At 49.1% G+C, this 26,089-nt stretch overlaps 1 protein-coding gene across 1 annotated transcript in view; it reads right to left on the reverse strand.

Annotated features, from left to right (window-relative positions):
• Slc47a1 (solute carrier family 47 member 1) overlaps nt 1-26,089 on the reverse strand; it is a 35,089-nt gene that overhangs the window by 7,976 nt on the left and 1,024 nt on the right. Inside the window, exons 2-14 of the mRNA XM_051167698.1 lie at nt 21,912-22,013; nt 20,342-20,410; nt 18,615-18,763; nt 17,628-17,670; nt 16,018-16,062; nt 11,434-11,531; nt 11,096-11,193; nt 10,903-11,016; nt 10,749-10,816; nt 7,742-7,850; nt 7,545-7,620; nt 1,968-2,037; nt 1,627-1,759 (exon numbers count right to left, since the gene is read on the reverse strand). Coding sequence (XP_051023655.1) covers nt 1,627-1,759; nt 1,968-2,037; nt 7,545-7,620; nt 7,742-7,850; nt 10,749-10,816; nt 10,903-11,016; nt 11,096-11,193; nt 11,434-11,531; nt 16,018-16,062; nt 17,628-17,670; nt 18,615-18,763; nt 20,342-20,410; nt 21,912-22,013 — 1,174 coding nt within the window. The remainder of the gene's footprint in view (nt 1-1,626; nt 1,760-1,967; nt 2,038-7,544; nt 7,621-7,741; nt 7,851-10,748; nt 10,817-10,902; nt 11,017-11,095; nt 11,194-11,433; nt 11,532-16,017; nt 16,063-17,627; nt 17,671-18,614; nt 18,764-20,341; nt 20,411-21,911; nt 22,014-26,089) is intronic.

The following is a 26,089-nucleotide window of genomic DNA, read 5'->3' on the forward strand; positions in this document are numbered from 1 at the left end:
AGACCTGGGGGCACACACCTATAATGCCAGCACTTGGAAGACTAAGACAGGTGGATCCCATGTTTAAGGCCTGCTTTGACTACAATGGAAGACTTTTTGTTTTGTTTTGTTTTGTTTTGTTTTTCGAGACAGACTGTCTCTGTGTAGCCTTGGCTGTCCTGGACTTGCTTTGTAGACCAGGCTGACCTCGAACTCACAGTGATCCACTTGCCTCTGCCTCCGCAGTGCTGGGATTAAAGGCGTGCGCCACCATGCCCGGCTGGAAAAAACTCTTAAATAAAAACAACATAACAAAGTTGGATGTAGCTGTGCATGATAGCACATGACTTGAGGCAAAGGCAGGTGTCGCTCTGTGGGCTCTAGGCCAGCCTGGTCTATATAGTGAAATCCAGCCTAAACGATCCACATTTTACTTTGTGCTCCATAAATGTTCATAATTCTGTTTATCAATTAAATTAATATTAATAAAGACAGAGAAGAGACTATAAAGTGTCTCCTTATTATTTTGTACGGATTGCATAATAATATTTTGGAAATTCTGTGTTACATGAAAACACTACTCAAAACCCAGACTCCTCTGGTGTTTCCATTGGCTTTGCCGTCAGGCGATCCAAGGCATGAACAATGCCAGAATCTCGGCTGAATAACATCCGCACCTTCATGGCCACAGAACGCTGGCAATCTCCTTCTTTGAACAACTCCAATATTTTTAATTAAAATATTATTGAACTTGAGAAAAGGGAGAGACACAGTTAAACATGTGGGACTGGAAGTCCTCTGCAGCGATCAGATGACTCCCCAGTCACCCCCAAGCCCGCCACACATATGGTGGAATCCAGCAAGTCATGCCTACACCAGTCACTGCTTTGCTAAAAGACAACAGTTAAGTTTTAACATAACCACTTATTCATTGCCAATGTGTTCTCAATTATTATTTTAGAAACCAAAGCTGGACAATTATCTATTTCCCTACTAAAAAAAAAAAAGATGAGCTCTGGTAATTCCAGAGTGTTCTGGGTTCAGTTTTTTGCTCCAAGCACAGCAAGGTCATACGGAGGAGGCTGCCCCACCCTCCTTCGCTCTGCATTTCTCCCACGTGTCCCTCTGCAGAGACATGAGAGATATATAGATGAAGACAAGTAAGGAGCAAAGGCTGAAGAAGAAGAGGGAAAGGTGACAAAGAGGCCACCACCAGCCCCGCCCTCTGTGCTGAGAGCACAAGGTGCTGTTCTAGGGAGCTCTGTGTCCAGCCCTTCGCATCCTATCCTAGGGCTTCCCCACCTCACCCCAAACACCTCAAGATCCCTGAGGAGGAAGGCCTTGGTACTGCAGTGCCATGCTAGGGGCCTCCCAGCCCTCGTTAAAGAGAAAGAGCAACATCTTACATAGAGATACAAGATGTTTCCAGGTGCTTCAGAGGGTACCAGCCGTTAAGTTCTGCAACTAAGGACCAGCTGACTCAGAATGAGGAGACTAGAAAGGACCCTTTACTCTGTTCCCGCGCTGTCACGTGGGCAGGAGGGGAGTGACCAGGCAGCTCTGGGCTCACGGTCACTTTTCACCCACTACCTACACACTCACTCTCTGACACGGTACAGAAGGCCTTCTTCCTAGCGTCAGGCTTACCGACCACTCCCAGCTTGGCGGCGAACATCAGTGCAATCCCGATGGGGAGTCCAATCACGTAATACCCGACAGCGTTGACGATGGCTCCAACCTTCTGGTTTCCAGTGCCCCTCAGAATACCACCACAGGTACACTGTGGGCAGGTAACGTCCATCAGTGTGAAGACAGCCGGTGCCTCCAAAGACCACCCCCGCCCCACCCCCCAGACACTGAAAGCAGCCCTGAAAGAAATCAATAGGACCACTCTGCCCATTCTCTTCCCACTTGAAACTTATCAGAATCAGGAGACATAGCTTACACAGACCACGGAAGTGTCTGGGGAAGTCAGGCTCGGTACTCACGGCGAGAGCTTCAAAGAGGTGGGACACAGCATAAATGGGGATCACTTGAGCCACCAAGGCCACGATGTCCCTGTCAGGAATACAACGCACGTGGTGATTAGAGAGAAAGGAAGGGCTGAGGAGATAGCTCAGTGGTTAGGGGCACTTGTTCTTGCAGAGGATTGAGGTTTTATTCCTCGCTCCCAGTTCCAGTGGGCCCAAGCCCCTTTCTGGCTTCCACGGGCTCCAGACATTCACGTGGCACACAAACACACATGCAGGCAAACGCCCACAGGCATAAAAGAGAAACAAGAGGCGAGGAGCCCCACTTCCGCCTCAGGTAACCAGCTGCCCTAGTGTATTCCCACCAGCCAGCAGCTCAAGTCAGGACAAGCCTACACTGCGTGGCATGAATCAGAGTCCAAATTTTCTAATATATTTCATAGCTTCTAGGGGAGAAAAACACGCAATCCATTTAGTCAATAAAAACCAATGAAATGATTTAGCACCCATCTGCCCACCCAAGACAAAGCTTAGATCACAAGGCCATCCCTCCCTTTAACCTGATTCCTGAGGCAGATCTTGGAGCTGTCTGGATAATCCAATACAGAGTGAGCACTCACGTGCTCTCTGTGTGGAGTGCGGCTCAGCTGTCCAGTGTGCACAAGGCCCCGTGTTTGGTCATGGCACCATCAAACAATAAAAAGGTCTTCCCAGATCTTCCCAAATGTATTTCAGAGTTCTCACTCCTAGAAATGGGCTCAACTCTTTGTTTGTTTGTTTGTTTGTCTGGTTTTTGAGACAGGGTTTCTCTGTGTAGCCTTGGCTGTCCTGGACTCTCTTTGTAGACCAGGCTGGCTTCGAACTCACAGAGATCCACCTGCCTCTGCCTCCCAAGTGCTAGGATTAAAGGCGTGAGCCACCACTGCCTGGTGGGCTCAATTCTTAATGCTACAGATTTGTGTTTTAATGCCTATGGGTAAAGGGAAAGAAGAAAAGTGCTACCAGGAGAAACACCCACAGGGGCACTGATTTGGGGGGAAAAAACAGTCTGGCACTAGACATTTGCAGAATGAATGAATAAAGAGTGTATCGTGGGGTCTTTCTTCCCTCCAAGCAGCAGAGGCATACAGTTGTTTGTTAAGATGAGTTCTGCTGGGCATGGTGGCACAAGCCTTTAATCACAGCACTCCGGAGGCAGAGGCAGGCAGATTACTGTGAGTTCAAGGCCAGCCTGGACTACAAAGCGAGTCTGATGAGCACCGCCTCTCGGGACAACACTTGGCCACCCTGTCCCCACAGGCAACAACTCTTGCCACTCCTGTTTTTGTCTGACGTTTATGAAGATAACAGCAAATACACAGGGATGTGAGGAAAACCCCCTTACGCCTCTCACGTGCCCTCCTCCGTGGCGCTCACTCGGGCTTGTTCTGCCTACAGATGACACTCTCCCTTCCAGTCCAGTGAGATGCACTTTCAGTGCAGCGCTGCACAAGCCTGTCTATGGACATTTCATATTGAGATTTAATTTCTTTTTTTCTTTCTTTCCTGTTTTGGGGGTCAGGGTGTATGTGGCAATTTCATAGACTGAAGCAAAGCAAAGCAAATACTGCACACACTAAATACATGCTCTCCCACTGAGCCACACAAATAAAGGCCCACTGGGCCTTTCAAATAAATAAGTAACACATGTTTTCAATACTGACAGTCAAACCCAGAGCTTCAAGTGTATGAGGCACTGAACTGAAAGCCCAGTGCTGTTCTGGGTTTTTTAATCAATTTAGGTGACTGAGAATAGTCTGATTTTCTTTATGTGTGCATGAACTGTCAGATTTGGGCACTATCTGGACACATTTGCTTCATAAGAAATGCAAGGGTTTCCTCTTCTGTGCTTTGAGAAATTAAACATAATTAGAATTACCGATATTTTAAAGGTTGACAATGTTTTTTCCCTTGGAATCTTCTGGAATCAGCATTCTTTTGGCATTTTTTAAAAAACAAATTTCCCTTTATTTCGATCTTCAGTCTTCTCCGGGGTAATTTTCCTAGAGAATTTCTTCTTCTTCTTCTTCTTCTTCTTCTTCTTCTTCTTCTTCTTCTTCTTCTTCTTCTTCTTCTTCTCTTCTTCTTCTTCTTCTTCTCTCTTCTTCTTCTCCTCTTCTCTCTCTCTTCTTCTCTTCTCTCTCTCCTCCTCCTCCTCCTCTTCCTCCTCCTTCTGTCTCTGTTGCCCTTGTTTTGTTCGTTTTATTGACACAGGGCCTTACTGTGTAGCCCAGGCTACCTCAAAGCTGTTCTCCTCCTGCCTCAGTCTCCTGAATGTGGGAATTATAGGCACGTTGACTACGCCTAGCTTTGTTCTTCTGTCTTTTCATTTTTCTTACAAAGAGAGAGTGTGAGAACTACTCTTTTTGAAAATGGGGCTGGAGAGATAACTCAGTGGTTAAGAGCGCTGCCTGCTCTTCCAAAGGACCCAGGTTCAATTCCCAGCATCCACATGGCAACTCACAACTGTCTGTAACTCCAAGATCTGACACTCTCACACCAATGCACATAAATTAAAATTAAATAAAATGTTAAAATGATCATGTTTGATTGGGGTGTGTGTGTGTGTGTGTGCGTGCCTGCCTGCCTGCCTGCGTGTCTGTCTGTCTATCTGTTGCAAAATTTACCCTAGAAAAGACTGAACAGAAGAAATTGTACAGGACACACAGGAAGGGGACTGGGTAGCCTGGAACGCCTCTCACTGGGAGCAGTCACCCTGAACTGGTCTGCTATGAGGTGAGCTTTGAGAACTGCTGGAACACGAAGCTCTCTGGTTTCTTCTCATTACTTTGCTCTTTCTCGTGGGTCTGCACCAGGGTCTCGCCTTTGTGTATCCCCCGCAAGGCTTCTGGTTGGCTTCCTCCAGCAGGGGGCAAGGCCTCACCCTAGTTCTTGACACTGAGCTGAGGTCATCTGGCTGAAAGCCACTCCAAAGAGGCTCCCTGGGGTGACCCCTCACTGGCCCTACTACAGGGTAGCATGACCCCCTTCTCCAGCAGCTGGGCGGATTGTTCCAGTTCTGTCTGCAGAGGCTTTACACCCTGCGGGGCTCCAGCTTCCGCCTGTCTACTCTCACAGCCCCTAAGTGGGCAGCGCAGGGCCAGCTCCTCTTTGACCACTGGGCTTCCAGGTCTCCAGGCTAGCCTGGGGCACAAGGCCCACTCCAACCTGAAACCCCTCCACAAAGTCTCGCATACCTCTGAGCATTCCCTGACCCCCAATCTGATTCCATATCCATCCTTTGAGAAAGAAAGGCATGGGAACTATTTATGGATGACCTCCTCACCCAGCCTGAAGTGAGAAATCTATAAAAGATTGTCTGAGAAGGGCTGGAGAGATGGCTCAACGGATAAGAGCACTGTCTACTCTTCCAGTGGTTCTGAGTTCAATTCCCAGCAACCACATGGTGGCTCACAGCCATCTATAATGAGATCTGGTGCCCTCTTCTGGCCTGCAAGTGTACATGCAGATAGATAGCACTCAGACACAAAATAAATAAATAATCTTTAAAAAAAAAAAAAAAAAAAAAAGATTGTCTGAGGAATTGTCAACCTACCATCAAAAGAGAAGCAGTGCAAGGAAACTGAGGCAGCTGTGTCTGGCCCATGTCTTTGAATCCATGAAAGAAAAGCCAATTTGCAATTTGTGGTTGCTAATAAAGCTATTTCAAGTACGAAGTGTCTCTACAGCATTTCTATACAATGCGAACATGCAAGCTAGCCTCCCTGAGGAAGACAACAGCCCTGCAGAGCACACAGTGGATTTTTTTGGCGGGGTGGTTCTCTTCAGCCATCAGTTCAATGCCTCAACTTCTAAGACTCTAAGACAGCTCACTGATGAGACTTTTAATTTTCATCTGTGTGAGAAACATACTCTAAAAGTCTAAAAGCCCAGCAGTTTGGCCGATCTGAGGCAGCAAGGTGACTCTTGTCACAGGGGTGTGCACCCTAATCCAGTCCCTGGGACCACAAACCTGGTATCTGTTGCCCACATTATTGGGGGTACATGCCCCCACCTGAGCTTTCTAGCAATCACCCAACAGTCTTTATTCAGCAGGTTCAAGCCTGAAAGCTGAATGTTGAAAACTGTTTGGTGCAGCAGCTGCTGCAGAGGGAGAAAAAAAAAATCCAGGCTGAATAAGAAGGGAGGTGTCAGGAGGTCCTTCAGGAAACTCTGGGCTTAAATAGTTTAACAAGTATCTGTGGAGACAGAGCTGCACCCCTGACTGTGAACTCTAATGGGTTCAGGGTTCCTCCCTTCCTCTCCAGGTTTGACTACTCTTTTTCAATTATTCCTATTGTTGACTCTTTTTTTTTTTTAAGACAAGGTTTCTCTGGCTGGCCTCGAACTCACGAAGATCCACCTGCCTCTGCCTCTCAAGTTCTGGGATTAAAGGCATGCGCCACCACTGCCCAGCTATTGACCCTATTTTTTATACAAACATTCAACCAGTCCCAGCCGGTACCCCATGGTACCCCATACATTTGGGCTTCCGAGTACAGGGGCCATTGGAGTTCGGCGGCGGCAGGAAGAGACAACTGCTTTCAGGACTCACCTGAAACAGACACCCCCGGGACATGAGGCCTCCTTGGCAGGGAGCTCAGCTGAGCTAGCCTCCAGGGTTCCACCTGCAACTGGAGGGAGGGGACTTGTTCTTGCCTTAGCCTCCAAGACTCCACGCTTCAGATGAGGACCTGATTGTCCCCACAACAGATTTTGAGCCATGGAGGGGCAGCTCTGGAGGCGTGCATGGCTGTGACATCGCTCAGACCTGGCCAAGAGCAGCTCTCTTGGTTGCCACCCTACAGCTTTTGGGAGCTCGGAGCCACTCCCCAGAGCCGTACCAGTGCTAACACTGTTAATCCTGGACTGACTAACGTATCTCTTGTTTATAGTATGTCGGTGCTCAAATAGTGTCGGATTTTTGAAGCTTTTTTTTTTTTTTTAAGTAGGAACACAGGCTGTCCAACCAACCCGCAAATGTGGCAGGCTCTCATTCTACCACTAAACCACCAATGCAGACTGTCTGCAAATGTAACCAATGGTATAAAAGACTTAGAACAAAATAAAACAAAATCCACAAGGGCTGGGCAGACGGCTCAAGCCTGATGACCTGGGTTCAATCCTCAGAACCTACATGATAAAAGGAGAGAGATGCTCCTGCAAGGTGTTCTCTGACTTCCACGTCTCTCTCTCTCTCTCTCTCTCTCTCTCTCTCTCTCTCTCTCTCTCTCTCTCTCTCTCACACACACACACACACACACACATACACACAATGTAATTAAAGCAATTTTTAAAAATTCATAACCACCATGTCTGTCTGAAACATGTTGTTGCCACCAATTCCCACTAGCTTGAGATTTAGATTATAAATTGGATTTTTCTATCTCAGTAACCAGCTTCTCCTCAGGTGATATCAGTGAGGTTTCTTCTGATCTCGCAAGTAACTCAAAACACCTCTCCAAGACGCAGCCATTCCGGGGTCACTGTGACGCTATCTACCCCGTCTAGTTCTTTGTCCCAGATCCCACATGCCAAGAAAATCGCAGCACTCACCGGTCTGTGGTGAAAACGTAGCCCACAAGATCCTTGCAGCTTAGCAGCAGGACACAGAAGGTCACAGCAAAGAGCTCTGGAGGTAAAGGGTCAGAGGAAACGGCACAGTGAACAGGGAGGTCACAGAAAGTGGGGAGGCAGATTGCCCCATGCACAGCCCGCGTGCACCAGGAACCTTGGACAGAGGGTCTAGGCACCTGTGGCTAGCAAGGAAACTGCCGAGGACTTCTTGGCCTGGTCAATGTTTCCTGCACCCAGCGCGTTTCCCACCCGGACATTGGCCGCCACACTGAAGCCTGCAGGGATCTAAAATGAAAGAAAGCACACTGGAAAAAGTACACTGAGACGCCACAGACAGAATCAGCCTGTGGTTCACGCCTCACTGGCAAAGCGTGCTCCTGTGGGCTCTGAAGACACTTTGCAGCATCTCTTGGGCCTACTCCTGGCCAATGAAGAACCTATTTCTCCAAGTTAGGATTCTCAGAGCAAATTAGGCTTTTCTACAAGGTTTCCAACCTCTGCCACAGGAGGGAGGCCCCTATGCAATCACATTTGTCCTCTGGGATATAGGGGACCAGTATGCAGGATGGGCTGACCAGTGTCCACTCTGGTGTCTGTTCTGAAAGAGAGAGATCCAGTTATCAAAGCAGAAAAGTTACTAAAGAAAGTACCAGGAGGAGGCATTGCCTTGTAGCTCACAGCAGGGGTTCTAAAGCCAGACGGCCCAGATCCACTTTCTGACACGTCTATACTTATTACCCATGTGACACTGTGCCAATTACTTAAGCTCTGATATTTCATTCTGTCTGTACAAAAACTCTTGGAGTGGAGATGTTACAGAGCTCATGTGGCCTCCTGAGCAGTGACTATTCAATAAACGATTTCCCATTAATATCTGTACATTTACCACTCGAGTCACTAATAATTCTTTAAAAGATTAATCCACTTATTTGATCATGAATGTTGCTTTACAGGTCAGGATAACTAAGATGATGGTTAAAGAAAATCTAATACCCAGATTAAGAAACGTAGAAGAAATGGAAAATTAGCTTCCCACCTTCAAGGTCACCACAGTGACAGGAAGATTTTCCAACAAACAGTTTCTCCATAGAGGGAGGGCCAGGAATGTGACATGGAGGAAGCTGTCGGCAACAATTTGACTGTGTACTCCTGGTTAATGTCCACATTATGTGTCTCCCCTGGTATGGTGTCCTGAAAAGGACACATCATTTCTTACAGAATTCTCTCCATTGGTGGAGAGTCAGGATGTACTTACAGTAAAATAGCGATAACGCTTTGATGGCAAGTGTCATAGTCAAGAGGGACAAAGGAAGGCCAAGGTTCTGGTCCCAATTAAAGGACATTAATGATTAACAAGACATGTCTCCTTTATGCCAAGGGGGAAAGTTACCGAGAATATAATTAGAATGAGTAGTGGCAGACAGGGAGCCAGTAAACAGGATGCTGCTAGCAGCTGGTACATCTGTGGAGAAGGCTTATGTCCTTCTTTTCACTGGAGAGAGATGGCCACGTGCTCTACTGAGCCAGTAGATGGCAGAGGACAAGATATGCAAAATGCATATGCGTAAGTTCTAGGCAGTAGGAGACTAGCTTAAAGATAATGGGCTCACGGACTTCAAGCATTGATAAATGTGCTTCACCACATTTACCAAAATATGAGATGGATAAAAACATGGAGTGCAGATTAAAAATGTCTCGCACAGGGAGGAAAAATAAAAGCACATGCCTCCAAGGAGTAGAGGGAGAGCATGGATCCCCAACACCGCCAAGAAAAAAAAACAAGGGGGCAAATAAACAAAAACCAAGGGAGGTAGATATGCCCTGTACATATATTTTTAATATTTGTTTATTTTATGTATATGAGTGCTCTAGCTGCATGTACCCCTGCAGGCCAGAAGAGGGCACCAGATGCCAGTATAGATGGTTGTGAGCCACCATGTGGTTGCTGGGGATTGAACTCAAGACTTCTGGAAGAGCAGATAGTGCTCTTAACCGCTGAGCCATCTCTCCAGGCCCATGCCCTGTATATTTCAAATATAAACAATGGAGGGTAGAATTTCAACTGGCTGGGTCTTTCTCTATACTATAAATGCTCCTTTCTCTCCATTAATATATATTATATTAATATATATATATAATAATTATATATCTATAATATATATAGTCTGTGATAAATATATTGCAGGACACTGGGGATGAGCCTCCTTTAGCTTTCTGTCTGAAGAGGCACATGCCGTAAAAGAAATCCCTTCAGAACTTCCAGTTGACACTTTCTGTAAAGACGAAGTGACAGGAAAGCCTCTAACAACGTATTTTCTAGCGTGTCAGGATCGCCTTCACTTTCAAAAGTGAGCAACATCTACTGTACAAATGCTCCATCCTTGGTCCGCCCATCCCTCCACTGATGGGCAGAGACTCTCGGGCGTCGCCTCCACACTGCATCCAGGACCGCCTCTCTGAGCATGGTGTGCACACATCTGCCCAGGTCCCTGCTTCCCACTCTTCTGAGGATCTGCCCAGGAGATAACCGATACACGGCAGGCACAGTGTGTTCAGAGGTGGAACCAGCACCTAACTGGCCTTGGTGACCGGATCTCCATTCCATAACACTCCGTCCACCAGGGCATGGCACTGGGGCAAAGGAAAAGCTTCCGACAGAATGAAAACAGAGTCAACTACTTTAGGTCTGACCTGGGTCAGAGACAGAATTAGCTGGTCTTTTAGGGTTTCTGCACCCCGTCTTCCACTTACAGGTTCTAAGATGACTTTATGGGGAAGGTGGGCAGGGACTGAACTCAGGACCAATGAGTAGTAGGCAAACACTGCACTACTGAGCTAGGCCCACTTTTTAAATTTTTATTTATTTATTTATTCATTTATTTATTTTTATTTATTTATTTTGGTTTTTCGAGACAGGGTCTCTCTGTGTAGCCTTGGCTGTCCTGGACTTGCTTTGTAGACCAGGCTGGCTTCGAACTCACAACGATCTGCCTGCCTCTGCCTCCCAAGTGCCGGGATTAAAGGCGTGCGCCACCACTCCCAGCTGAACTTGTGACTTTCTTGATTCACTCTCTGAGCCCCTGAAACTACATATCCATATCACCAGTCCCAGCTCCAGGGTAACATTTTACGTCCAGCAACCATCTCCTTGCATGGCCACACGGCAGGAGCCTGAGCACTTACCATATATATGATGAGAGCCACTTCATAGGTGATGGACTGGGCTCCCAGCTCTACCATGCCAAGGATACCTGGTAAAGACAGACAGCTGATGCCCTGCCCCAGCCAGACGGTCCCCACCAGGCAGCTCCCCCCAGTCAACCATCTGCCCACATACCGCTCAGGAAGCTGCCGATCTCATAGGCCCACCACTCCATGCATAGCATAAGCATGCTCGGGATAGCCAGTCGCAGGAAGGAGGCCCAGTCCTGCAGACACTCCCAGGACCACCCTGCAGGTGCAACAGATGGGTTTCCAACATGTCTGGCCTTCCGGCAAAAGGCGCAGCCCAGGCAAAAGGCAAGCTTTACCTCCCCAGGTGGCCTGGTGGAGTCTTCTCCAGAGGATGTAGATGAAGAGGAGAATGGCCAGGGCAAACTGGGAGATGGTGTTGGCCAGCGCCGAACCCCTGGAAAGACCAGTGGCTGTGGGTGGATACTGTGCTCCATCCTCTCCACCCTGGCCCAGTGAGTTGGGGAGCCATGTACCCCTCGCTGTTTAGGGCAGTGTCCCCATTCACTCCAACAGCACTTTCCAGAAGGCGCGAAGTAGGTCATACGCACACCAGCTAACCTGCCCTCTCTTTCCCTGGAAAAGCCTAATGCAGTGCCGCCACCCTCCCGTCACACAAGAAGGAAGCCCGACTCACATCACCCCGAGATGCAGCTGATAGAGAAACAGGTAGTTGGCGAGGACGTTGACAAGGTTAGCTGCGACGCCAGTGAGAATCTGAGGCAAAACAATGCCCTGGAAGGAGGAGACGCGTGCGTAAGTGACACTCACCTTAGCACAGTGGAGCTCCAGAGGCCTCAGGCATAACAGGACCCTCAGCGAGGGGGATACCACCCTGTGCCCCTTACCTCCCCACTCTCCCCTCCCCTCTGGGTCTCCCTCTTTGCTGTGAGTAAGGGGGCAGCTCTGGCCTCCAGTGGGTAGGAGGTGAGAAGGCAGCAGGAAGAGGGAGAAAAGCAGAAATCCTCTCAGCCGTGTGCAAGACTGGTAGGAATCAGCAAGGTGAAAGAGGTTGGAGAGATAAACTATACTTTCCCCGCCAAAACCGAAGTTCAGAAACTGAGCCAAAGAGCTCCATTTCCTTCTGAAATGGAAAGTGGATTCCTTCATAGTAGGAGGAAGTAGGAACAGGAAAAAAATTGTCCTCCCTTCTTCAGACCTCACATTAAGGCCCTGGGAAAGGGCTGGAGAGATGGCTTGGCAGTTGGAAGCACCCGCTGCTCTTCTAGAAGACGCAGGTTCAGTTCCCAGCACCCACATGGCAGCCCACAACCATCTGTAACTCCCATTTCAGGGGATCCAACGCCCCCTTCTGGCCTCCATGGGCACTAGGCACTTAAGTGGCGCACAGCCATACATGCCCGGGAGAGCTGGGGCCTATGGTGAAAGCCTTGGAAAGATGGCGGCAGGAAGAGCTTCAGTCAAAGTCATTCTGAACTAGATAGGGTGACCCTGTATTCTGGTTTGTTTGGGGTTTTTTTGTTTTGTTTTGTTTTGTTTTGTTTTTTTAGTTTGGGGTGGTTTGTTTGTTTGTCTTTTTGTTTTGTTTTTTGTTGTTTTTTGTTGTGGTGGTGGTGGTAGTGGTGGTGATGGTTGTAGTTTGTTTTGTCTTGTCTTGTTTTGTCTTGTCTATTTATTTATTTTTTAAAAGATTTATTTATTAATTATTTATATAGTATTCTGCCCACATGTATGCCTGCCTCCCCTCACCACCACAAGAAGGTACTAGATCTCATTACAGATGGTTGTGAGCCACCATATGGTTGCTGGGAATTGAACTTGGGACCCTTGGAAGAGTAGACAGTGCTCTTAACCTCTGAGCCATCTCTCCAGCCCTGTCTTGTCTATTTAACTCATACTAAAGTCACCTGGGAAGAGACCTCAGTTGAAGAACTGCCTCTATTGTATTGGCCTATGGGCATGTCTGTGGGGCATTTTTCTTGGTTCACAGCTGGGATGTGGGAGGGTGCAGCCCACTGTGGGTGACGCAGCCCACTGTGGGTGACGCCGCCCTGGGAAGATGGTCCTGGGGGGTTGTATAAGAAAGCAGACCACATGGGGAGCAAGCCAGTAAGCAGTCTTCCTCCACGGCTCCTACTCCACTCCTGCCTGTGTTCCCTCAATGGTGAGCTGTGATTGGGGCTTATAAGCCAGATAAACCCTTCCTTCCTCCAGCTGGGTTTTGATCAGGGTTTTATCACAACTGAGAGTAGCCAGGGCACCTTGTCTCTGAATAGAAAACAAAACAAACAGTCCAAAAAGACTTGGAGGAAACGGGCCTTTCCTAGTGGCAGAGCACTTGCCTGCCATCAACAAGGTTCCTACATAAACTTCCAGCGCTGCAAGAAAAACAATCAAGGAGAAAATTAAAATAACATTTAAGGTATGATAAAATTACACTGGACCAAGGATCTCACAGCTTGCTCTCACATGCATCAGGAAGGTGAAGAATACAAGCCGTGGCTGCACAGAGAGCGGGGGCAGGGGCGGGGCACTGTTTCTCCTGCTCCTCCACAGTGACATTAGTCCCTACATCTTCGGATGCTGCTCTCTCACTAGAAATCCCAATATGAGAATCATAGGCCATTCAAAACTTTGCTTTGGGGAAAAGAAAACACTCAACATCATCTGGGCAAAGGGCATAGCTCCGATTGTAAAGTGATGCTTGCTGAGCATGCCCAAGTCCCTGGCTTCCAGCCCCAGCACTATGAAAATAAAAATCAGGCAGTTTTGATGTCTAACCCAGATGCAGAACTTCACATGAGGTCTTCAACGCCGTGATCTGCATGCACCTCCCTCAGCTTTGCAGTCTCCAAATGGAGAGAACCTTGCACTACCTCTCACGCAGGACCTAACTCTGCTGCGGGCCTGCAAATCAAGGCTTCCTGCAGGTTGAACTTGAACTCACAGTCCCCTGTGTCTGTGTCCCGAAGGCTGAGATTACAGGCATGTATCACCACCCCTGCCCTAGCACTTCCTCCTTGTCTGGTGAGACACCCCAGACACCACTGGGCCCTAGGTGTGTGAGTAAATGAACAAAACACAACTGCAGCTTTGTCTCTGGCTGTTTCCAGCTAACAGGACCAGGACTAAAGTGTGACAGTCAGGCGAGGCTGTGCTCAGGGGAAAATGGGCCCCGGGTGAGTTTCCTGTTATCAGATTTACATGTCAGGTGTGGAAAAGCAGGCAGCCTGCATTTTGAGGGGCCCATGGTAAGCAAAGAGCGAAGAGCCTGGTAAATAAGGCATGCCTAAAGTGGTAAGAACTGAATCCAAGAGCCCATTAGATGGCTCATTGGGTACAGGTGCTTGCCGCCTTGTCTGACAACCTGAGTTCAATCCCAGGGACCACATGGTGAAAGGGAAAAACTGACTCCCACAAGTTGTCCTCTAACCTCCACACATATGCTGTGGCATGCACAGACACACACACACACACACACACACACACACACACACACAAATAAATAAATGTATAAATGTATGAATGTAAGTAAGTAAGTAAATGGTTTTCAACAGAAACACAAGGCCCACAGGACTAGGTGACTGCCCAAAACGGAAAAGGAAAGAAAAGCTAACGGCTTATGATGATGAACAGAGTGGAGGGGGAAAGCACTGAATAAAGTGAGGAGGAGGAGGAGGAGGAGGAGGCAGGCCACGATGAAGTCACACGTGTGACATCCTTCCCATTGCCCCCAAGGCAGCTAGCGAGATGCCCGGAGGTCTGAGACAGTACGGGAGCTGTAGGGATACAGGTGGCAACTGGAGACAGGAAGGAAGCAGCTGCCTTTCTCAAGGGGGCGCCAAAGGAGGGCCAGAGCTGTCCTCTTTCTTGCCAAGTCCCTCTCGCTCCTCTGCTCCCTTTCTACCCTCTGCCCTCTCCCAGGGGAGAATATCCCCCGCCCCCCCCAAACAAGCAGTATGCTTGGGCTAAAACCCTCCTGCCCTCCCATAGGCCACCGTCCTCCCGTCTACAGAGCCCACCCCATCACCATGTGTCCTCTCCTTCGTGGCAATTCTTTCTTCTTATTAGACCATTGTCAGCGCACCATGTTCGTAACTCCCATCTCTGCACCACAAAATGGTTTGTTTTCTACCGATCCAATTCCCAGTAGATACACACATTGCTCTAGCAGTCCAGCCAGCCTGCTCCTCTTAGGCCTTGTGCGCTGTGGCTTCTCCGCCACAGCAGCCTGACCACACTCCAGGCCTCTGCCGGGTGACTGGTGCCTGGCACCTGCCTGCCATCTGGGAACACGTCCCTCATGGCCCTCAGAGCCATCCCAGCCCCCAGCCTCTCTCAGCTATGATTCTCTATCTCCAGGTCCTTTCCTCAGCCTCACTCAGCTAGTGCAGTGTCATGTCCACACTCTCCATCCCTCTCTCCATCCATGAGGTAAAAAAAGGTCCCCACACTGTTGAGAGACAGAAAGACAAACAGCAACTTTTGCGACACGCTGGGGAGTCTCCCTGGTTCGTACAAGGGCCTAGACAGAGAAGAGATGGCTGCGTTCAACTCGTTCAAATATATAACTCCGGCCTTAATTAAGCATGCTGTCTGAAGTACCCAGTAAGTGAGAAACTTCCCTGCTTCTTTCTACCCTCATCCATCCCCACACCACAGGAAGCCTGCCTGTGTGATGGGGGATCTGTGACCCAGTTCCTCCTTTACCTGGATTTTTCTAGAAGGAAGTCTGCAGTCCTGTATCACTCACTGTCCTTATGAATCCACCCCGACCAAGGCAGGCCACCTTTCCCAGGGCCTTTCTTTGGCCATCGCTGTTGATCATGTATAAAGAGCCTTGACTACTCTCTGTTCTCAATACAACTTGAACTTTTACACCCTCTGCCCCAGAAAGTAGGGTCCCTCAGACAAACTGAGAAGAGGTATGGACTCCCTAGACTCAGCCTGGCCACTCTGACCCTCAGCCCTCTAGGGAGCAGACAGGCCTGTCCCAGAAAAGAGCCAAAGAACACGGAGGTGCAAACCTTCACACTGCCAACGGCAATATTTCCGAGTAGAAACTAGATACAGATTTGCAGGGCCAAAACCAATGTTTCGTTCACTCCTTGATGTCACTTAAGAAATCTCTCCACAGCAAAGCCCTGGGCACACAGCCCTGGAAGCATCTTTCAGTGGCTTTCAGCTGGTCAGATTCCCTCCACCCTGGTCTCCCTGAGTCTATCAGCACCCCCAGAGGGAAGCGGGCAGCCCACATTACCTGGTTGAGCAAGTATTTAACTTGTAACGTATAAAGAAAGGCTGCCTACAAGAGAACAAGAGGGCAGAGTTAGTTCTGCAGCCTGGCCATACATAGGAGATCTGGGTGCCATGGCAGACTTGTCCCACAGCCACCCTGGCTGCCCTCTGTGCCACAAAGCTTCCTCTAAGCCTGGACAAGCAGTGTGTGTGGTCCAGGGGTTTCACCCACCTTCTATATTAATGACCATAATCTAAGAAGCTCTAGCCCTGGGTTGAATGTTGAATGTCTCTTATAGGTTCGTGTGTTTAAAAGTATGTGGTCCTCAAGTAGTCAGGCTGTTTGGGGGACATTGTGGAAGGTTTGGGATATGGGATCTTATCTGGGAAATACAGGGCCACGGGTTCTGTCTGGCCCAACTACAAACCTGAACTCTCGCTGCCTGGTGGGTCATTGAGCTATAAGCAAGCTTCCCTGGGCTCCTGGGGTCACTGATAGGAACTATCATGGGACTGTGAACTAAAAGTAAATCCTTGTCTAAGTTGCTTCTTTGGGGTATTTTTGTCCCAACAACAAAAGAGGTATGCCCCCACTCCCTGTCTACCAAAAGGAGATACCATCTCCTTGGGTATATACTGACATCCTCGCATGGCACAGCTATTATCTTCTTTGGTGGAATAATGAAAAGCTGTCACAGTTAAGCGGTTTTGTAGGACCGAGAGTATAGCTCAGTGATGGAGTACTCACAGCTCAGTTCCCAGCAGCCACGTGGTGGCTCACAACCATCTATAATGAGATCTGGTGCCCCCTGCTGGCCTGCTGGCTCACATGCAGTACAGAATACTATATATATATATATTATATATATATATATATACTTTTTTTTTTAAGTACAATGCCAATTATGAAGGCAAATGGCTTCCATTATGGCAGACTGTGTGCCTCAGATTCATGCACAGAAGCCTATTCCTGTATGCAACCAGATTTAGAGGGTGATTAAATCAAAATAAGGACATGGAATGGGGCTCTAATCCAATAGGATTGGGATGTTTACAAGAAGAGACAACCACGTTACATGGGAGCACAAAGGGAGCACCTGCAAGCCCAGGACAAAGACCTCAGGGAAAGCACCGAGGCTCACACAGTGACCTTTGACTTCCAGCCTTCAGCGTACATTTCTGCTGTTGAAGTCTCCAGCTTGTGGCAGTCCCAGCAAACACCCAGCCCCTCTATCCAACTGAATAAACCTAGCTTTGACTGTTCATTGACCGCCTACAACTTGTTATTAAACATTAACACACACTTGCAGATCCATGTGATCACACACAACCGTCTAAAGGTCGAAGTGATGCTCTGGGAGGTTCTGAGATAGGTAAGGCTTTACCCCTTAAGAGAATCATTCTGGACTCTTCTGATAGTTGCCTCAAGTGTGCTCCAGGTACAAGAAGTGAAGGCAATGGCCCCACCCTAGAGACTCTTTCGTTCTTTGAGAGACAGATGCTGGTGTGTCCTTAGGGAATCATAATTAAGAGCACACTTCTGTGATGAGGTGATGTCATGTGTAAGAATGACGTCAGTGAGCTCATGACATCCCAGCCATGTTTCACCCAAGGACCCCTTTGAAGACTCACAGGAAGTGCGGGGATGAAGATCATGACGTAGGTCTGGGTGAGCCTATACAATAGAAAACAGTGACAATGATGACAGAGGCCACCTCTCCCGGGAAGAGTCAGAATGAAACAGTGGACACTGCTGGCGCAGCGCTCTCGGCTCCTCCTGAACAAATGGAGCTTCGACTGTTGGAGCAGAGGGGAAACTATACAGAGCCTGGACCACCTTCCTGCTCCTCCCAGTCTTAAGATCCCCGGCAGGGATTCTGAGCATCACACACTGCGGCTGGACAGTCCCCAGCTATGGGAGCTGCCCAGGGCACTGCAGGCTATTTTCTCAGCCTTCCTGGTTCCCAAGCCCCTCTACCCAACGAGATAGCCAGGCAGGTCTTCAGATACTGTCAAATGCCTGTGGGTTCAAAGCTGCTGGCACAGGGCAAGTACTTTTCGAAGATCTTCATCAGCTAAGACAGTGGGTCTTAAACATGGCAGCTCACCCATGGAAGATTTGAAAGTTATTAATGCCCAGGCCTCACCTCTACCAGTTAAGAATCTGGGGGGGGGGGGGGTGTGGACTAGAGGCATAAAGAAGTTTCTCTAGTACTGAGGTGGTAAGAAATCACTAAGCAGGGGCTGGAGAGATGATGGCTCAGAGGTTAAGAGCACTGGCTGCTCTTCCAGAGGTCCTGAGTTCAATTCCCAGCAACCACATGGTGGCTCACAACCACCTACAGTGAGATCTGCTGCCCTCTTCTGACATGCATACATACAGGCAAAACAGTGTATACATAATTAATAAATAAATCTTTAAAAAAAAAAAAAAAGAAGAAGAAAGAAGGTCTCACGAACCGGAAGGTATCGATGCCTGGGAAGGATCAGCCAAGATCAGCTTAAGTGCATCTCGGTGTGAGACCCCTGGCCTCTGTCACCCGGAGGCTGAGTGCAGATGGATGATCTCCCTGCAGAGGTGGAAGCCCTGCCCCTCCCCCACCCCCCATCTTGACTTACCTAGATACATCCGGGTCCTGCCTGAAGAGCAGCAGAATCTGCTCGGTGTTGATGAAGAGCGCCCAGCAGGGAAAACAGCAGAGGAGCAGGATGAATGTCCCCCTCTGCAGGATGACCCCTACATGCTTCAAGTTCTGGCTGCCGTACGTCTGGGGGACACAGGCAGACAAACCCAGTTAAACAGGAGTGGCGCACGCTGCCAGTCTCTCAGAGGCCTTCAGTCATGCCTCACGAGGAAGCAGGTGGCTTGGCCACTCTCCCTAGGGAAAGATCATGTGACTGACGGAGAGTTGGGCTTGCTGCACTGGCCAGCATCACTGAAGAGCTCTACACATGGCTAGCCCAGGCTAGGGCCCAAGTAGCAATACCGTGTTAAAGGTCCCATGAGGTTCTAGTATGTCGGGTTGGCATGGCCTGGAAGCCTGTTAGAAATGCATATTCTGGGTTGGAGAGATGGCTCAGCAGTTAAGAGCGCCACCTGCTCTTCCAGAGGTCCTGAGTTCAATTCCCAGCAACCACATGGTGGCTCACAGCCATCTATAATGTAATCTGATATCCTCTTCTGGAGATAAGGGACTCATATGCAATAAATACATAAATAAATACATAAATAAATAAATAAATAAATAAATAAATAAATAAAATGCAGATTCGTAGACTTGATTCCAGACCTACTAAAGCAGAAACTGGGCCGAGGACCGGCCTTGTGGGCCACCAGCTCCTCTCAATGCACAGAAGCCAGATCTTCTGTCCAGTCACATCTCTGTGGGAGCTTCAGAGCAGCATTAGAGGGAAACAGACTCCACCAGAGCTGGCAAGTACCAACGGCGCTCTGCTTAAAATGGCTTAACTTTTCAGCTCCAAGATGGTGCCAAAGAAATGCACACATGGTAGAAATCAACCTTGCAGTTTTATTTTGGATCATTCCCCCAGGCTAGTGATATGGGGTGTGATCCTCTCATTCTGTGTTGGGCAGCCCAGGAGCCCCAATAACTATGGATCATGGGGGGAATAAGCTGTGTTCCATACTGCTGAGCCGGAATGTTCCCTAGGTGAGGGAGAGTCAGTGCATTTTCAACTTACGGTATTTTCTGTTTAGGATGGATCTATCCGGATGTAACGCCTATGGTCAAAGAGCATCTGTATGCAAGCTGGAATGCCACCCCCTGGAGGATTCTGAGCATTCAGCTGGGAGCAAGCAACCTGCAATTTGGCAAGCCTCCCCAGATAGGCCTGATGTAGACTCAGTTTCAGATGCCCAGGACCACACTAAACTCCAACATGAACATTACAGGAGAGGCTTTTACACGGGTCTACTGTTTGGTCAAAGGTGGGGTGAGGCAGCCATGCAGAACAACTTTTTTTTTCTTTCGGTTGTTTGAAATAGGGTTTCTTTGTGTGGCATTGGCTGTCTTAGAACTTGCTTTGTGGACCAGGATGGCCTTGAACTCAGAGATCTACCTGCCTCTGCCTCCTGCGTGCTGGGATTAAAGGTGTACGCACCACCTGGCCAGAAAAACACTTGTGCCAGGGCTGAAGGCTCCCAGCCACACTTCAGTGATAGCAGTTACAGAGTCCATGGCTGGCAAAGGATGGCAGAGGTTTGCAGCTCTGAGTTCCTCAGCTGAGTGTGCACATGACCCTCCCTCCGGTGGGGAGTTCCTCCATCTGCAGACACCAAAGACAAGCCGTCAGGAGTCACTGAGAATGTGATCACTCCTGTTTACCTGGGAGATGAGGGTGTCACAAGCAGAAGACAAGCCATGTCCCACCGAAATGCCAGTGACATTGATAACCTGGAAAAGGGGACAGAGAATGAGTTAAAGCAGGCTGTTCTCTGTTCCTGCAGACCTGAGTCACGGTGCGTCCAACCCCCTCCTAGAACACCTGCTCAGACCACTTGGGTCAGCTAGAACAATGGGCGAAGGCTCAGAGAGGGATGTCCAAAAGAACCAGGCTGCAGATAATAACAGCACAGCCTTTTTGAAGTCTTGGCCACCTTGCTCTCCTAAATGAATACGGGCGACACAGCAGAAGTTTGGGGTGAACCTACTCACTTTGAGACTAAGGACCAGTTGAGCATCTCTAATCCAAAACTGCACAACCCAAAATGTTTAGAAAGCTGAAACTTTAGCACTGATATGACAAAACACGGCACCCCAGATATTGGAGCAGTTTGGATTTTGGAGTTTCAGATTAGGTCTGTTCAGCTGGTTAAAGCACGCAAATATTCTGAAATGCACAGAGGAATTCGAGACAGTCTCATGCTGCATCTCAGATAAATGTTGCACCAGCGTGGCCCTGCATCACATGAAGAACACAGAAGCCAGTGCACAGTCAAGGCCAGTGCCTGCTGGGGACGTTACAGGCACACTTGATGTCACTGGAATCAGGAAGTAGCTTTGCAGGGGTCTCAAGCTGCTACCTCACCGAATCTGCAGCAAGGGTCACTGGGACAACAGCTCAGCCCAGCCTGCTGAAAGGGCTGGTTTGTCACAAGACCTCAGTCAATAGAAAGCTGCTCAGCCTTAACTGTGTGTAGTTCCATACTGCCTCAGGCTTTCAGATAAGGAGTTGGGGTATTGCCCAATGGTAGAGGGTTTGCCTAGAGACCAGGCAATTAGGGACAGGGCAGGACAAGGCAGGACAAGAACCCTGCAGAGTCCATGTCTAAAGCACATGACTATGAAACCAAATAAGTTGATGGGGCTCCTTCACCTTGCATGGCCAGTTACCAACCACTGGCAGAGACTGGTGGCATACTTCCTTGTCTTTGGGGATTGTGTTCCCTACAAAGAAAGGATTTGGGGACCCTCCCAATTTCACTTTTGAAGACTGGTTTGGATCTAAACCCTATCCTCCCATTCCTTTTCTGGATTAGGACTTCCATTTGGACAAGAAATGTTGGAGTTTGGGTAATGTGCCACCTCCTGAGCACAGCAAACTTCAGAGCATCTATGCAATTCCCTTTTCCCGTACTCATAGCCTGAGCTCCAGGGACCACATCTCAGATGATACGGAAACTGGGACGATGCCTTCCAAAGATGGTTTCATCCAACTCACTAGGCCTGGGAATCTGCAAGATCACCCCCACAAAGGATAGTTCCTAAGGCTGCAGCCCCACTGGAAGCCCTGACTTCAGCCCAGTGGAACTTGTTTCAGACTCCTGACCCCCATCACTATAAGGAAGCACACAGCATGTTTCAACCACTGGCCTATGGTCATTTGTCACCGCAGCAGGTGGCACAGACAGACAGCTTTATAAGCCTTTGTGGGGGAAAAAAATCTCATATATACCGCAATTGCCAGTGTGACTGCATCCAGCTCCAGCTTGCCCAGGTGGCCACAGAACACCGAGCTTATGAAACTGATCAGGAACATCATCAGCTGGGCCAAGAACTGGGGGGGGGAAAAACAGGAGAGAAGGGATCAGGAGGAAAGCCAGTCACCACAGTGCATGAGAGAACATGGCGCTACCCGTCCAACTCCCCAGGGAAAGGAATATGGATGCTGTTGACCCACGTGACCAAATGTCTGACCTCAATATAGCATACAGTGTGTGCGCTGCGCTCGCTAGTTTTAGGTTCAACTTGACACAAGATAGAATCATTTGGGAAGAGCAATTTTTTTTGGGGGGGGGAGACAGGGTTTCTCTGTGTAGCCTTGGCTGGCGTGGACTCACTTTGTAGACTAGGCTGTCCTCGAACTCACACTGATCCTCCTGCCTCTGCCTCCCAAGTGCTGGGATTAAAGGTGTGTGTGTGCCAACATGCCCGGCTCGGGCGTTCATATGAAAAGCTCTTATTTTATGGAATACCTCTATCCGTCTGCTTTTGTGATGGCTCAGCTATGAGGGCAAACACGTCCTCAACTGCCAAGTCATTCTGCCTTACATTCCAGTGACCACTAGGAATTCATCCACAATGCTATGTCTCTGGCACAAAAGCCCAGGAATCTGAGCTAAGTTCAGATAATTCATGTGGGGTGCGCTTTCAAAGGCCAGGCCAGTCGCCCCAGTCTCCTCCTGAGGCCTGCTGTTGTTTTGCTGGGAGTGTGCCGATAACTTTGCTCACTCCCCAGGTTGGCAACTGAGCACAGCCAGTACCTGCTGGAGCAGGGCTCTGGAGAGGAGATTTGCTGACCTCTCAGCTCTTGGCTGCAAGGCTTTGGGTGAGCACTTGGCCACAGACATAAGAGTCACCTGCAGATGTTCAAAATATTCCCTGACCCATCTCAGAATATTGATTTAGGAAGTTTGTGGTGCTGAGCAGTCTGCATTTCTATACTTTCTCTATCTCTGTGCCATGCAGAGATGCATATGACCAACAAGCATACCTTGAGACTACCCAAGACCCTTTGGAGCCCTGCTGCAGGAAGCCATGTTGCTTCCGGACAAGGATTGGTTCTCCCACAGAGCTCAATGGCTGCTATGTGAGCAACAGTGAACTGAAGTGGTCATAGCTTGGACAGAGCCACACACATCACAGAAGTTACCAGAGTATGGGCAGGGTGCAACTCCGTAGTGGGGTCGTGTACTTAGGACACAAGAGACCCTGGCTCACTCCCCTTCAGTCATATCCCCAGTCAGCAGACCGACGGCGGTTCTTTCCTTCTTTTTTGTCCAGGGATACTGCTCTCTTTTTTTTTTTTTCCCCATCAGGCCACAGTACATAAACCTGGGAGCAAGACCCTTCCTGCCCTGTAACTTAAGATGGGAGAAGACGGGGTGTGCTTGGGCCTGGTACTTGGAGAGAGAGCAAGTAACGACCTGTTCAGTGCAGGAGCGCTAGAAGAGCCTCGCTCATCCTCCCCCACAATGGCCTGAAAGGCTACTCTTAGCAACAATATGTCAGCAAGGAGCTCAAGCATCGTCTGAGACATTCTTCCTTGTACACTGGAGGAAGCTCAGCCCAGAGTCACCTGACTCAAATCAGACCACAACAGCATCTTTGAAGTGCGCAGTACATTGGGGATGCCAGCCCTGTGGTCCCCGGTCTGATTTTTCTGCCACCCCACCTTGGAAGCCCTAACACCGTCAAAAAAGATATGGAAGGTACAATGACAAGCTGAGCACTTCTGCATAGAGAGCTGAGAAAGCCCTGACCTCCCATGGGGGTCCCTCGAGGCAGCTAAAAGCAGGATAAGAGCCTGACATCTTGGCCTTCACTCTGAATCTGTCTCCTTTACTTGGAACTAGATCTCTGCCTGCTGCACCACCGAGGCACGTTAATCACTTACAGGGTATGGGTTAAGAACCAGTAATACCTAACCCATCTATCTCACCCCCTTGAAGGATAAAGGCACAAAGATAAGGGCAACGGAGGCATCTTGCTGCCAGCTGCCCTAATGCCCTGCTCCAGCCCCCACAGTATCTGAAAATCCCCAGGCATGTTCTAATCATTTGGTCATGTTGGATCCCAAGAACATCAGAGCCTTCTGGACAGACCACTCATGAGGGATTACCTCTCAAGTGATAGTAATCACCTCCTAAAGGAAACTGAGGTACCCCCTCCCTACACACAGAGTAACCATCTGGTGCGACCAGCAGCTTGTCCTCTCGAATGGCCACATAGCAGAACCAAGGCTGAAATGACAGCCAGCCAGCCATGCCACCGTGTGAGAACAGCGATGTCTCCAGGAGCCTAGTAAATAAAGTTGAGCTCAAAACTGCGTGAAGAACTTTCCAGGCAGAGATGAGGGACAGAGAACTTCCTGAAGCAAGAAGCTTGGGGCTCCAGCTCTGAAAGGAGGCTGGCTGGGTGGACAGGTGGGTGTGAGGTAGGGCATGGGGACTAAGCAGGGGCCAGAACACAGAACTGAGTTCAGGGTTTGAGCAAGGAGCTTTGCTGCTTTGTTTGACAGATACCCGTGTGTAAAAGGACTGTGGCTGCTCCACGGGGAGAATTTCGGGAAGAGCCCTGGAGGGGATTCAGTGAATGAGAAAGTGCACAGCCTGTGAGATGGCTCAGCCAAGAAAGCTGCACGCTGTCAAGCTGAACCGCCGAGTTCAATGCCTGAGACCCCATGGTGGAAGTCCAGAGCCTACTCCTGGCAAGGTGCCCTCTGGCTTCCACCAGTGTACTGTGGACACACACACACACACACACACACACACACACACACACACACACAGACTTTGTAAGTATGTGTAAAGAGAAAGAAAGGGCAGATGCTCAGAGGGGGTTAGCTTGGCCACACTGCCTGTTTTACAGTGGAAGCCTGGGAAGACAGGGCAGTGGACAAGAAGCACGGCTCTGGGAGGACAGGGGGTGCCCAACAGCTGGGCACAGAGATGGAGGAACCAAGAGACTAAGCTTACTGGGACAGAAATCTTGATGGCACCCTTGCAAAGCAGCCACCAGGTCACCGGACTGCTCCTGCTGAGGACTTAGAGGGGAAATTCCCAAGTGATCTAAGGGAGGGCCCCTCCTCTTTCTCCTATTGGTCTTGGAGGCTTTGTCTTTCTTTCTTTCTTTCTTTCTTTCTTTCTTTCTTTCTTTCCTTCTTTCTTTCTTTCTCCCCCTGCCATGAATATGCTGTGCCAGGAAGAAGCCAGCATGTATGTAAGCATGCATGTGTACATTCGTGTTCCCATGCAGGAAAAGGAGCCAGTTTCCCTGTATCAGCCTAGTGCTGGGGGTGTCAGGTGACTAGGAGGACAGGTGCTCCGGATGCTGTTGCCACCGCCTTTCCTTTTTGGATTTCTGAAGCAGGAGCTCATTCCGAAGGCCAGGATGGCCTGGAGCAGTACAGAGCTGGAGTCGCCTTCTGCCCCAGTCTTCCAAGCACTGAGATTCCAGGCCACTGCAGCCACACCACACCTGGCTCTTAGAAAGCTTTTCCTGCAGCAATGCACTGAGACTAAACTGAGGCAAAGCTAGCTGCTTTTCACTTTATGGAGAGGAGAGGGGAGCTGCTCTGAGTTCACGGGCTGGTCCCTAACATACCTGGGAAGATCCAAGCAGGGAACAGAACTCCAAATCCAGAGACTGACCACCAGGAGCTCCTGTCCACAGAGAGCTGTGAGCTCCTATGCCTCTGGTGGACCTGAAGCTGATGGCTTCACCCTGGACTTCGTTCTTGCTGCTCTACACCCTATTGTGTATGCCACCATATCCGATAACGGGGTTGTCATTCCAAAAGGCCACACATGCCGGGGCTCAGGAGCACCAAGGTACTTGAATGTCTGCCTTTTAGCCAAAAGTATATTCACTCACAGGCAGATTCTTTTTTTGTTTGTTTGTTTGTTTGTGTTTGTTTTTGTTTTTTGAGACAGGGTTTCTCTGTGTAGCCTTGGCTGTCCTAGACTCACTTTGTAGACCAGGCTGGCCTTGAACTCACAGCGATCCGCCTGCTTCTGCCTCCGCTTTTTGTTTTTTTGAGACAGGGTTTCTCTGTGTAGCCTTGGCTGTCCTGGACTCGCTTTGTAGACCAGGCTGGCCTCGAACTCACAGCGATCTGCCTGCCTCTGCCTC

The sequence above is a fragment of the Acomys russatus genome, chromosome 25 (genome assembly GCF_903995435.1).
Source record: "Acomys russatus chromosome 25, mAcoRus1.1, whole genome shotgun sequence".
Taxonomy (NCBI): Eukaryota; Metazoa; Chordata; class Mammalia; order Rodentia; family Muridae; genus Acomys; species Acomys russatus.